This window comes from Calypte anna, chromosome 1 (assembly GCF_003957555.1).
Source record: "Calypte anna isolate BGI_N300 chromosome 1, bCalAnn1_v1.p, whole genome shotgun sequence".
NCBI lineage: Eukaryota > Metazoa > Chordata > Aves > Apodiformes > Trochilidae > Calypte > Calypte anna.
Window position 1 is genome coordinate 67321773 of NC_044244.1, and position 14341 is coordinate 67336113.

Below are 14341 nucleotides of genomic sequence, written 5' to 3' on the forward strand. Positions count from 1 at the left end.
TCAAGCAGTAATAAATGGAGCATTTTAGCAGTTTCCCATTAGATTTTTCTCAGTATTTGTGACATTCATTGATTTCAGAGAAATAAAAAGCAGCAATGTGTAAAAGATGAAGAATCCATACTCTGCAGTGAACCAACTCCTCCCCCTTCCAGCTTTAAAAATGAAGAAAGAGGATAAAAATGCATTCAGCTAATGTAAAGGGGTAAATGAATCTGTCTCATATCTAGGAGTGCTAGATGGAAGCAAAGGCAAAAGGAGGCCTTCCTGCTTTGCCTGCTCATCTGTACTATTTGCTATAATTTTTGGCAGACTGTCTCTCAGTCAGACCATTTACTTATGTCCTTAACTGCTTCAGGAAAGACAAAAATCCTAGCAAAATGAGCAAAGATGTTTAGTGATGGTTTATACTGCAGAACATAGAGGCATTTTTAATGTTTATTCTAATATTAAAATGTATGTTTGTATCACATTAATGGATTTGTAATTTGTTTTAAAAAGGCTAGCTAGGCTCAGGCATTTAACTGTGCTCAGTTTAAGCAAATGTATTTCTTTTTTTTCAGTTGTTACTTTTCAGTTTCAAATTTATATTGCCAGGTATGTTTATATCTCTGTTTCAGTTCTTCCCCAAGAGATTTCTGCTTTGATGAGTGTCTCAGGAAAGAGATTTCAGACATTACTTTCAGTATTCGAACTATAAATAAAATACTGAATATTTCCTTTTAACAAACTCTGGTAGAAGTTTGTGTATCATAAAAACAGCTGACCAGAAAGTCATCCAAAAATTTGTTAGAAAAGCCTAAACTGAAGTACTTTATAAGGTAAAAGAGAATCAAATATCAGTAAATGTCAGATTGTTGTTTGTTTGTTTGTTTGTTTGTTTGTTTTAACAAACAAATATCCTGATTTCTGCTGTCAAATTGTTTTGATACTGGAAAGGAAGAAAGATATAATGAGATGGCCTCACACACTGCATAATCTAGGGGAGAGCCCCTAATGTTTTGACATTCTGAAGGCTCTAAGTTGCTACAAAAAGCAAATAAAGTTTGTTTGGTAAATGCATTTGTCCAGATTCCCTGAATCCCAAATCCACATACAAGTCCCAGAGAATATGTGAATTCCACTGGCACCAGCAAGAACATGACTACGGATTTCTCATTTGTAGCAAGACATGCAAGGGTTGTAGGTCTCATACTGTGGTCTAAAGCCTTTCATGTGCAGTACAAAGCATATGACAAATAAAGTGCTCTTTTCTTTCAGAGTTACAGACCTCCCTAGATAGAACAGTTATTCTGATTAAATGAATGCTTTAAGAGCAAAATTTTTTGTTTTATTTTCTAGAGATGTATTCTAGAAAGTGTAGTTCCTGCTTCCAATTGCAAAAATCAGTAATGAACTGAAGAAAAAATTCCAGCAACTTGGCGAACTGTGCCTTAGGTTGGTTGTACTGAAGCAACACACTTTTCCAGCAGGCTCGATAGCACAGTGATTGAAGTCTTGCTGCCTTTATATGTTATAGAATCATAGAATCATAGAATTGGCTGGGTTGCAAGGGACCTCAGAGATCATCAAGTCCAACCCTTGAACCACCGTTGCAGTTCCCAGACCATGGCACTGAGTGCCACATCCAGTCTCTTTTTAAATATCTCCAGGACGGAGAATCCACTACTTCCCTGGGCAGCCCATTCCAATGCCTGATCACTCTCTCCGTAAAGAAATTCTTTCTAATATCCAACCTAAACTTCCCCTGGCACAATTTAAGACCGTGCCCTCTTGTCTTGCTGAGAGTCGTCTGGGAAAAGAGCCCAACCCCCCCCTGGCTACAGCCTCCTTTCAGGTAGTTGTAGAGAGTGATGAGGTCTCCCCTGAGCCGCCTCTTCTTTAGGCTGAACAGCCCCAGCTCCCTCAGCCTCTCCTCATAGTGTCTGTGCTCGAGTCCCTTCACCAGCCTGGTTGCCCTCCTTTGGACCTGCTTCAGGACCTCAATCTCCTTCCTGAACTGAGGGGCCCAGAACTGGACACAATACTCGAGGTGTGGCCTCACGAGCGCTGAGTACAGGGGACTCTGCATCAGGGGACTCTGATGGTGTGCTTGTGAAAACCTTTTCTATTTGCATACTTAGACAACTCTGACTGGAGACTCTCAAAAATTAGTGAAGTAGGCCCATGATGAAACAAATTCCAGGCAGTGATCCAGCTTATCAGAATAGTGGACTTCAGTGAGCTGGCAAGTTTAAGGTTTGCAAGGAAATGATGAAAATAGAAACAGGAAGAGTGGCAGGAGCAATCATTGCAGTTGGGTGCTCTACTGTGTCTTGTCTGCAATTAGAGACAGCTTTGATTTTTCTGAAACAAGTACTGTAACGGGAGAATATTTTGTGTATCCACTCAGCTAACACATCGTTATTAACCACTTCCTCTTGCCATATACCTTCAACATTCATTGCTCTCCCAACATGGTGCATTTTATATTTTCAGCCATCATGAAAAACATCTAGCAAGAAACTGTTGTATCTTTCTGCAGGCTTTTATTATTTAGGGTGCAATCAATTATTATATGGATTGTTCCATTGTGTTTCTGTCCTAGAGCTCTGTTGTTTACCTGCTTCTTATGTGAAATAATCTCTTGTCTCATATAAAATATCTTTTCTTTTGGCTCATATACCTCAGCATGCAAACTCGTAACTGGATTTTTTTAAACCAAAGAAAACTGAATAAAAATTGAATAGCAAACACAAAGTGTCACGAGATTAGCTGAGTGCAATTTATCTTTTCTTTTGAGAGATACATTCTAATCCTCATTCACCTCTATGTACTGACGTTAAGCACCTCGTATTTTGACTTCAGACACCCTGCTATTCTAGAACAACTATGCTATGGAAAGGTCAGTGAGAGGATTGTTATGGAAAGGTCTTTTCAATACTACACATTGTTGGCAACAACAGAGTGATAGGGAGAATACCCATAGATAGCAAGAGATCTATAGCAGATAGCATAGATAGTAAGTTGTGGTTTCCTCAACTCCATGGAGTAATTGCTGTGATCAAGGAGCTAGAACTTCACTTGAAGTATTTGGAGCAATTTGTGGAGCACTGGGATCTGTACAATGTTCATAGCCATCTTCAGCAATTAGAGACCATGTGGAAGGGATTGTCTTCTCCAGCAGAAGTGTTATTTCTTGCTTCAAAATGAGCAAGAACAGTTCAGAACTGAAAGGCACAGGCTAGAATTAGAGGGTGAATTTTAGCTCGTGCAAATAATCTCATAGGTACACCTAGAGCATCAAAGAAAAACACAGGTCCTCTGAGCAGAAACAATATGGCATGAGTCTGGGAAAACTGGAAGAGCATGAGGCACCTTTCTGTATGAAGCTTGTAACAGAGTGGCCATAAATCTAACTGAGGGTCAGCAAATCCACACCTTGGTGTCTATCACATGGATGGACACATTTTATCTAGCTTCCAAGGTAAAGGGGTATTGCTACTGAAGTACAGCTTCCCTATTCAGACACAGCCCTGTGTATGGCTGAAATGATACTCATGCTGAGTGAAAAGAACTTCATGAAGTTGTAAAAGGACTTGGAAGCAACAAAAGTGTTACCTGTGTAACCTTCTTAATTCACTTTTTTGTGGTCGGTCAATAGCTTTCTGCAGCCTTTGGAGTCCTTTTTTTATATAAAGTGTAGATGGGGGATGTTGTTATTAAGCATTTTGTGTATTCCTTGTTATTCCACACGTGTGGTCCTTGTTTTATTTTCCATATGGTGTTTGAATGTTTTTCTAAAGACAAAGTGGCTCTTTTAAGGTGCTTTTTAGTGAAGTGTCTGAGTATCAACAGTTATTAGAGACTGCAGTTTGAACTCATTTGTGCATGTGCTGTCTCCATTTTACAGATGGAAAGATGAAGTGCAGCCATAGTAAGACCAAAAAGTAGCTCTTGGTTTTTGACATGCAGGTTGAGTGGCTGGTAACTTAAATCTAAAAAAAAAGACAGCCCTGCAGAAAAGTATAGGTTCAAAGCACACATTTGCATGCATTACATGTTTACAAGTCAGATGCTAAGCTCTAAAGAAAATTAGAAGCTCATTATTGATGTCCAGCTTCTGAAAAAGTTGGTTGAAGTAGTCACCCAGTATCTTGCTGGTTGCAGGGATTCTGGTACACCAGAGACTTCAGTCATGCTTCATATATTCCCTCTTTTACAGGAGTCTTTCATTTTCTTTGAAAAATGACACAAGGCTGCTTGCTCAGATGCAAAAATCAGACTGATCCCTAGAGCAGACCTCTTATGAGACCTAAATTAAAGCAGCATTTCTAGAGGAAAAATAATGTGTTTGTGTTATCAGCAAACTGTGTTATTATACACATTCGTTATATAAACATTCAATGAGAGTAGTGACTGCTGGGCTGTTTGTTGGCTTCTCATTTGCTGATTTGAACCCAGAACTAGGCAGCACACAGAAGGCTCAGCTGAGATGCTGGGTGGGGAGGAAATTTTGGCCCCTTAGCTGGGAAAAAAACAGACGACCCTGCCAGGCAAAATATATATATATGCAAACAATGATTTTTTAAGAGATTTCTTAATTATCCATATTTGAGAGGATCTGTCTTAGAAACAGCAAGATGAACATCCTTAATGTGAAGATTATGGCTTGCTGAATTTAAAGGTTCTTCTCCAGCTCCTCTTGAGATCCAAGTGTTTCTCAAATAAAAGATTGCCAGAACTTGTCAAAACAAGGCATTTTTCTTTTAGTCACAGTCCCTCAGATAGCTGAGCTATATCTGCTGACATTTTCTTTTAAAGAAGTCAACTGAGGCTGACACCCAACAAGAAAAAAAGCGGATTTTGCCAACATATATATATAGCTAAATATATATATAGCTAACATATGTTTTTAAAAAGGGAAGGTGTGTCAGGCATTGGTAAGTATCAGCAGCAACCTGATCTGTCATGAACTCTGTAGGGTGCATGAAAAAGAGCAAAAATAAAAGAAATATAAAATGAAGATGAAAGATGAGTCTTAGCTAGCATATTAAAAACCTTTATTAAGTCTCTGAGGTACAGTTTGACAATGAATATCATTCTTTCAGGGCTATGGTCTAGTGGGTGGTCTCCCTGCCCATGGTAGGGTGTTTGGAACTAGATGATCTTAAAGATCCTTCCTACCCTGAAAATTCTATGTTTCTATTTCTGTGATTCTAATTCTGTGGTTGGGGGCAGGAGAAACAAGAACAAAAATTAAAGGAAGAACTTGCTGCAGACTCCCATGAATATTTTCAATATTAACGTGATGCACATCTGATTTGACCATGTTTTTTTTTATATATGTTTACCACTTTAAAGGGGAAGTGCATAAGAACCATCAAGAATTTTTTTACAGTTTATAAATAAGGCTTCTTCACTGCCCAAAAATTATATTTACTTGTCTGATAGTATCTATAATATCTAGCCATGGTGAAAAAGAGCTGAAATGGTGGAAACAGAAAGTGATGAAAGACAAGATTTAGCTGCATGAACAAGTTAAAGCAAGTCTTGGCAATGCACTGAAATAAGCAAAGAATAACTATCTTCGTTACCAAAAAGGTGGCTTATACCATCAGTTTTGTTGATTTCCCACTTTTACTATGCTTTCTCAAAAGGCTGGTTCAAAATATTTTGTGAAGTAGGAACCAGTTTCTCTAACAGTCCTTAGTAAAATGTTACTGAGAAAAGAAAGAGGTTTTGGGGTATTCCTGTTTTTTACAGGCATAGTAGAAGAAATTTGGGGGTATGAAAGCTCCCAAACTTAGAATACCTCCTGAGCACCTATCATAAGAGGCAAAAAGAAAAAAAAAATACAGATAAAGTGATGACACTGAAAGGTCAGTAATGTACCTCTCAAAATAATCTTATATACATCTTAAAAGATGTCAATGAGCATTCACAGAGCTTACTAATAATCCACTGGTGAGTGAAGTGTGATGAGTGTGAAGCACCACAGAGAAGCTGTAATAGAAAAGAAACATGATCATAGTCCTTTTCGCCTGACCATGGCAGCTGTAGTGAGCATATTTATATTTGTTGAATCAGCTGAACTATTTCGGAATTTAGAAAATATCACTCTTTTAACAGAAAAAATGAAATGAAGTATCAAAAAAACCCAAAACGTTGTGAAATGTAATTAAATGCTGGTCTTGTTCCCCAGGGTCTTAGGGTAGACTTAGGAAACTGATGATCAGGTATTAAATTAACTGACATGAATGTCATACATTAAAAGTTACACTGCTTGTGAAAATACTTTGTATATCTCATTTAGGATCTGGCTTAGGATTTTTTTTTCCTTTTTTAAGGCATATTTTTAAAGAGGTAATATTGCATTTTCTAGAACATAACTGTATTTAATATTATTTATATTTTATCAGTCTTAACACTGTTATACAAGGTATATACCCTGTGCAACATAGCATTTGAATACTGGCTTTCAGCACCAGTGAAATTCCATGTCACATCAGGCAGTGAAAAATACAGAAAGTATACATGAGTAGTACTTCAGAGATGGGTCTTAGTTGAATGTGGGCAGTCTTTACGGTATGATACTGTAACTGCTTAGATATGAAGTGTTATTAATATGTAACTTGTACACATTATCTGGAAATATTGCAGGAGACATAAATTTGTGATCATAATACCCAGTGGTGGAAAATAAACTCTTGCCTTCTGCAATATGTTTATCTTGTCACTGAGCTGGCTTACTAATGTGATTGTCTACCATTTGCAAAATGAAGGTTATGCTTGCTGCAGTTGCTGTGCTACAAGACTAGTGCACTGAACTTTGGTACATCACTACATTTTGTAATATGCAGTTCACTGTCACTGCTGTTATGACTTTCCATGAACAAGTCGAGAAGTGAACTTAGTCTCCCAAAACACCATATGTGAAATTATGGTTTGAAGATACTCTCCTTTTTTTTGCTCTAAATGACTAGTAGCAATAGTACTCAGCTTTAACTCAGCTGTAGGATTGAATTTTAGATTTGGACTTAAAACTGGCTGCATGGTCTGGCCCAGAGAGTTTTAGTCAACAGAGTTCAATCCAGTTGGCAGCCACTCACCAGTGGTGTTCCCCAGGGATGTTTTGGGGCCATTCTTGTTCAATATCTTTACCAGCAACCCAGATGAGGAGATTGAGTGCTTCCTCAGCAAATTTGCAGACAACAACAAGTTGGGTGGGAGTGCTGATCTGTGCAAGGGTAGGAAGGCTCTGCAAAGGGACCTGGACAGGCTGGACCAATGGATCAAGGTCAGTAAAATGAGGTTTACAAGACCAAGTGCCAGCTCCTGCACTTTGGTCACAGCAACCTCATGCCATGTTACAGGATTGGAGAGGAGTGTCTGGAAAGCTGCCTGGCAGAAAAGGACCTGAGGGTGTTAGTTGACAGCTGGTTGAACATGAGCCAGCAGTGTCCACACCTGGCTAAGAAGGCCAATGGCATCCTGACTTGTATCAGGAACAGTGTGGCCAGCAGGTCCAGGGAAGGGATTCTGCCCCTGTACTCAGCCCTGGTGAGGCTGCACCTTGGGTACTGTGTCCAGTTCTGGGCCCCTCATTACAGAAAAGACATTGAGGTGCTGGAGTGAGTTCAGAGAAGGGCAACCAAGCTGCTGAAGAGTCTAGAGAACAAGTCCTGTAGGAGAGGCTGAAAGAATTGGGAATGTATAGTTTGGAGAAGAGGAGGCTGAGAGGAGATTGTATTGCTCTCTACAGCTACCTGGAAGGAGGTTTGGGGAGGTGAGTGCTGGCTTCTCTCAAGTAAATAATGATAGGACTAGAGGAATGGCCTGAAGTTGCACTAGGGGAGACTAGATATTAGGAGGAATTTCTTACTGAGAGAGTAGTCAGGCATTAGATCAGGCTACCCAGGAAGGTGGTGAGTCACCAACCTAGAAGTATTTGAAAACGTGTACATGGGCACTACAGGACATGCTCTAGTGGTGCAGGATGATACAGATATTGATATATATATATATTGTTTATTTATTTGGGATGGGGAGGAGCATTGATGGTTGGATTTGGTGATTTTAGAGGTCTTTTCCAACTGTGAAAATTCCGCAATTCTGTGATCTTTTGTAAAAGGCAGCTCGTGATGTAGGTTACAGCAAAGCAAGGACATAGCAGGCTTTACCAATGCTCTCATCTCTAGGAGAGGAAAGACATAAGGAGGCACCTTCAGTGGATAGTTCATCCTGCAAACCTGAGACTTAATACCAGGATGAATTACCTCATAGAGGGCCTTGCTTCCTAGTACTGGTCAGAGAGAGCATCTAGATAAATAGCTTAAATGAGATATTAACTTTTATACAGCTAAAACTACAGGAGACTAATCCCACTACAAATGAGAAGGTGAATATTTTTCATACTCTGTGGCCTGGGAATAATCCAAACTATGACTAACAGGTGGGGGTGCAACAAAACTGGGAGCATACTGCTGTGTATGGCTATGAGCTAAGAGTCATGATGTAACATCACGGGAAAGGAACTGTGGAGAGAGATCAGAGAATCACAGAACGATCTCCCTTCCATGCAAAATCAAGGCTTTTGTAAGTGTAGGTGAATGACATTTCTATAAGAGTAGCCTGTCTCTCATTGGCATGCTCTGCCTCAATCTCCCAAAGCAGAAGAGTTGACAGCCTGTGTTTCTTGAGATATGTTTAACATATTCTCTGTCAACTCTGGTGACTGTATTGTCAGGGAATCATTTTTTTGGTGACACTGCATCAGACAAAGGCTGGTGAAAATAAAACTTTTGGAAATACTGGCTTCCTGCTGGTAGCTGATTAGACTGGAGGAGAGATACTTTTATTTTCACCAGCCTGAAAATCCATTAGGTGTTCTCCAAGTTATTAATAATGCCTTGGCTAGCAATACCAGGTAGGTTTAGTGGATTTCTCTGCCAGTGTACTGAATGTGCTTGCAATGAAGCATGAAAAATGTTTCATTAGCTGAACAAGCAACCACTTGACAGTAAATAATTACTTAGAAATTCTGAAAACTTATAATTATTTCACATTATGAAATATTACTGAAAATTTTGTGGTGAGCCTCTGAAAGAAGAAGTAATTGCATTTATTGATTTTGAGGTGCTTTCTGCCTATTAAGAGGCAGTATGTAAAGCAGATGTTCTCCTTTCTCTGCAGCTGGGATGACAGCAGCTCAGTTAGTAGTGGCCTCAGTGACACTCTTGACAACCTCAGCACGGATGATTTGAATACAACCTCATCTGTCAGCTCTTATTCCAATATAACTGCCTCTTCAAGGAAGAACACTCATGCCCAGGTGAGTAGCTCTGATGAAGTTTGCTTTGAAAATGTATAGTATGTGTTTATAACCATTAATATATAAGAAAATTTGTGGGAGCATTACACATGGTTTAATGACAACACTAATGATTTTTTTTTTTCATAAAGACTCTGCAATATCTGTGTAGATGTTTACTTGGGCTCTTTTCCCATCAGTTGTTACTCAAAAATCTATGCTAGCATCTCCAAAACATATATGACATTGCAAAGCACAGAGAGCTTTTGCATTTCATATGCCTCAAATAACAAATATGTAAACAGCAACTGATTATTTTCTTGGCCATCTAATCAGTATTATTCCTACTTATGACAGCAAGAACTAAGGAAACAGCCAGAGAGGGGTCTCTGTGGAGAAGGAGTTGTGACAACTCAGAATAATAAATAGCTCTCCCCTGACTACAATCCAGTTTGCAGTTCCACTTGGGTTGGCTGTATGAGTCCAGGGCTGTGGTTACATCAGACAATAGTAATGCATGGTGCTACCTGCAAGCAGCACCAATTTTTTGCTGTTAGAGAGGGGTAGAGGTAAGCAGGACTGGTGAGATGATGGTGTGCAAATAAGGCTGGAGGCTGAGGTCAGGATGCTGCAGGAAGCCCCAGGAGTAAGGGTTACAAGAAGCAGGCTCTCAGCTCAAAGAGCACAAGTTTTGTCACACACAGAAGGCAGGCTCAGTCTCCAGCATTTCTATTTAAGCTGCTTTCACAGCTTCTACATTGTCTGTCTTGTTGGGCTGTCCCTTCAGCACATCCTTATCAGCACTCAACAGGGCCAGTAGATGCCAAAGGGGTGTTCAATCCTCACCCAGAGCTCCTTCCACATAGGTCTGAGTTTCAGAGCAAGCTTGACCCTATTATATAGCTAAAGTGAGTCCCTTGTAGGAAATAATTCATTTCAGTGGAGACAAACCAGTAGAAAAACCATCAGCTGTAGCAATGATAATTTTGCTATGTGGTTGTACAACATACTCAGTCCTCCTTGGAGCAATGCTCCTAATTCTGTCCCTGGCCTGAAAGACTTGGGTAGGAAAGGGGAAAAAAACAGACTGAGGTGATTTTAGAAGTATATCTGAGAACTTCCTCATTGAAGCTTTAGTAAAACCTCTCAGTACAGCAATTCATTTGAGAAATTCAGGGGGAGCTGAGAAACAACAGGGTATCACCACTGGTAATTGAAGTAAATTATGATTTACTTCACTGTGGTTTATCTATGAAGAAAAGAGTTGAAATCTTTCAAAAATAAAAAAAAAAAAGAAAAATGTCTTGCCCAAATAGTAATATCTCTAAACATTTGGGATCAGGATACTAATGTTCTAGAAGGGAAGTTTTACTACAAATAAATCAATATGATTATTCTTCTCCCTTCCAGTGATTTAAGAAGCTGGCAAGTGCTGAAAATGCTGAGATTGATAATTTTTTGTGCAAATCTCTCGTAGCTGAAGACGGACTCAGAGAAGCGCTCAGTTACAGACAGTGAAACCTGGGGCAGCACTGAAGAACTGAAAAAAACAGAGGAAGACTTTGACAGCAGTGTTGACAGCAGTGGCAAGTGGAAAGGCCTTCCCTCAGGGCTGTCTGAAGAGTCAGAGAAGGGAGGACAAAAGGCATCTCTCTCTGTTTCACAGACCGGATCCTGGAGGAGAGGCATGACTGCACAAGTAGGAACAACTCAGGCCAGGCAAAAAGCAGGAACAAGTGCACTGAAGACCCCGGGTACAAAACTTCTGTAGTTTGTATTACAGCATGGAAAATTATGGGTTTATACTTAGAATTTATCTTTAAGTGGTTGGGAATCTTAGTGGGCTGCCTATAATTAATGGATGTTAGAAACGTTCTACAGACATATAGCATATTGGTAGCTCTTCACTGCATTGCATATTAACATATCATTAATTGCACATTAACGTATCCATAACAAAAAGGGTGACTGCATTTTGTTTTGCTATCACATATCAGTTTCTCTTGAGAAATTCTTAAAAATATTTGTGAACGCATTTGTTCTTTATCTTTGTTCTCAAAGAAACCTGCACTTTGGTAATTGAGCACGTGTGAGGAAATGGTCAAAGATTTTAATTTGAGATATAAAAAAAATCAGCATTCAAAAGAGGGGTCTCAAAATGAGACTCTGATCTAAAACTGAATTGTCACATTCCAGATATTGCGGGTATTCAGTGCACCACTTTTAAGAGGTAAAAAAAATGTTTTACACATTTTCTTCAGTGAAAGATGACTTCTTGCATAATCTTGAAGGGCTTCTAAGAAGTAATAACCACTTCTGTAATCTAGGTTTGAAGCAAAAAATGAAAAATTATTGGAGGAAATCATTAGTAATAACATCTAATCCATCATTTTACTAGGGAAATATTGATTCTTTGTAGGACACTTTCTAGACCTTTGGCATGTCCTGAGGAAATGCTGCACGAGCATGCTTTAACCACCAGTTTAAAGATAATGAAAAAAACCCTCCTCAGAATAAATTCAACTCCTTTGCAAGCCTCTTTCTTTAGTTTCTTTGCAATTTGGAAGGGGTAGATATTGGTCATCCTCTGGTCTGTAAGATCCCTAACATATGTTGTCATGGTCAGTGATCAAATGGATGCAGAAACTAAACCCCTGTAATGGCAAATTAGAAAGAAAATGCTACAGGGTTTACCACATGCCAGACTGTTTCCCAGATCTGTTCTGGTGTAGTAGGCAGCCACTGTTCAACAAAGAACTGAAGCCTTCATTTTTTAAGCATATACTAGTAGTCTGTGTCTCAGCTGCGTAGGTGTCTGATCCATATCTTGCTGTGTGCATGTGCTTGTGAAGCATAAAATGTGCTTTAGATCAAAACAAAAGTGTATTTAATTCTAACTTGTAGGTGTTGCTCTTCATTAATCTAGTTCCTGAGGAGAAATTAGGACACTCACTTCCAAAACTTCCATAATCCCTTGGACAGTGAATTAAAAACTCTGCTACACTGAATATTTTCTTATTAGGATCCTTCAATTGATGCTTAAAGAGAAATTAGTAGAGAAATGGCTTTTTTTTTTTTTTTTCTGATCGTAATACAGTAAGAGGGTGTTTTCTTTTCAGATTGAAGAAAATACCCTAACTAAACCTTTGTGAATCATAGAATCATAGAATTGGCTGGGTTGGAAAGGACCTCAGAGATCATTGAGTCCAACCCTTGAACCACCGTTGCGGTTGCTAGACCATGGCACTGAGTGCCACATCCATTGAAGGAAGTCTCTCAGATTGTCAAAAATCTTGTAAAGATATCAATGATGTGACAAAGACTATTAACTCATGTAATTCATATTGTTATGGATTCACAGCATGCTAACATACTCTCTCTGATAATTCTGGGTAGCTACAACCAGAAAAAACTTAGTTATAAGTTAAAACCAAAATATAATCTGTGGAAATCAAAGAACTTGATAAGTACTGTTAATTTCTACATGCATAATTAATGTCATACTTCTGGAAACGTTAATTGCATGTCATGTTTTATTTTCAAATATTATTTATTACATAGAGAAATACTGATAACAGGAAAAAAGCCAAATTCCTTGTAGGTCAGTCAGGATAATTTTCTACATCTATTCTCACCAGCTCTATATGAAACTGCAAGCTCTCAATAGAATTCCAAGCTTTTAATACTTAAATGCTTACCTGTAATGTATTGTACCTGCTATTGACTACGGGTGGTGGACTAAAGTAAAAAAATGGTCTGCTTTTTTTAAGGTAGTTCTTCTGTTTGTGTATTTTTTCATTTTGACTTTGTAACCATAAAGTGTTCAGGTTAGATACTGAGACATTACAGCTTACACAGAAGTGACCTTTTCAAATATACTTTTATTTAGGAAAAACAGATGATGCAAAAGCTTCAGAAAAAGTGAAAACTCCTCTGAAAGGAGCCTCCATTCAGCGCTCTCCATCAGATGTCGGAAAAAGCAGTAGCGATGAAGGGAAAAAACCTCCCTCTGGCATCGGGAGATCAACAGCTACGGGGTCCTTTGGATTCAAGAAGTCCGGGATAGGATCTTCCACCATAATCACCACAAGTGGAGCAACGATCACAAGCGGATCAGCAACTCTGGGAAAAATGCCCAAATCTTCAGCCATCAGTGGGAAGTCCAACGCGGGGCGTAAAACGAGCTTGGATGGTTCCCAGAACCAGGACGATGGTGTCCTGCACATGACTCCAAGACAACCTGCAGTACCGCAGTTTTGCCTCGCCCCTCGAAATCCAGCGGCAGCGGCATCCCCAGCAGGGGCGGGCACCGCTCCAGCACCAGCAGCATCGACTCCAACGTCAGCAGCAAGTCTGCGGGGGCTGCTGCTGCCACCAAACTGAGAGAGCCCAGCAAGATTGGCTCTGGAAGGTCCAGCCCCATCACCATCAACCAAACGGATAAGGAGAAAGAGAAAGTGGCTGCGTCCGATTCTGAAAGCGTCTCGCTGTCCAGTTCCCCCAAATCCAGCCCCACTTCAGTCAGTGCCTCTGGCACTCCAGGACTTAGGCAGCCAGGATCCAAATACCCTGATATTGCCTCACCTACCTTCCGAAGGTTAGTGCTTTTCTATGAATTCCTGAAGTTTCAGTGTATAACGTAGGTATTTTCAGTGTGTTGAAGCACTGGGCACTGGCCTTTTCAGGGCATATTTTGCCATGATCAAAGAAACAAATTTAAAAGAAAAAAAAAAAAAAAAAAAAAGGTTAATACTTTTTTACACAATGAAATTATTTCTTTAAGGCCTAAGTACCTTCCCAGACCTGAAATGGCTGTTCCTTGAGCTCTGAGCATTCTAGGTACATTCCCATAACATCAGTTTGAAGGCTAGAATACTCAGTTGGACTCAGTGATCCTTATCTTGATTCCAACTCAAGACAGTATTAAGGCACACAAGAAGTTCCCTCTCAGAACTATGATAAATCACCCAAAGGGAAGAAGGACACTGCATTCAGGCACATTCTGTGTCTGGAATATATGATGCCATAGCCTGGTCAGAGAATTAAAGAACT

At 39.5% G+C, this 14341-nt stretch overlaps 1 protein-coding gene across 1 annotated transcript in view; it reads left to right on the forward strand.

Annotated features, from left to right (window-relative positions):
- The window catches only part of NAV3 (neuron navigator 3), a 264054-nt gene that overhangs the window by 188566 nt on the left and 61147 nt on the right, over positions 1-14341 (forward strand). The window contains 4 exon segments of the mRNA XM_030463599.1: positions 9172-9304; positions 10767-11043; positions 13179-13514; positions 13517-13886. Of these exon segments, the coding sequence (XP_030319459.1) occupies positions 9172-9304; positions 10767-11043; positions 13179-13514; positions 13517-13886 (1116 nt within the window).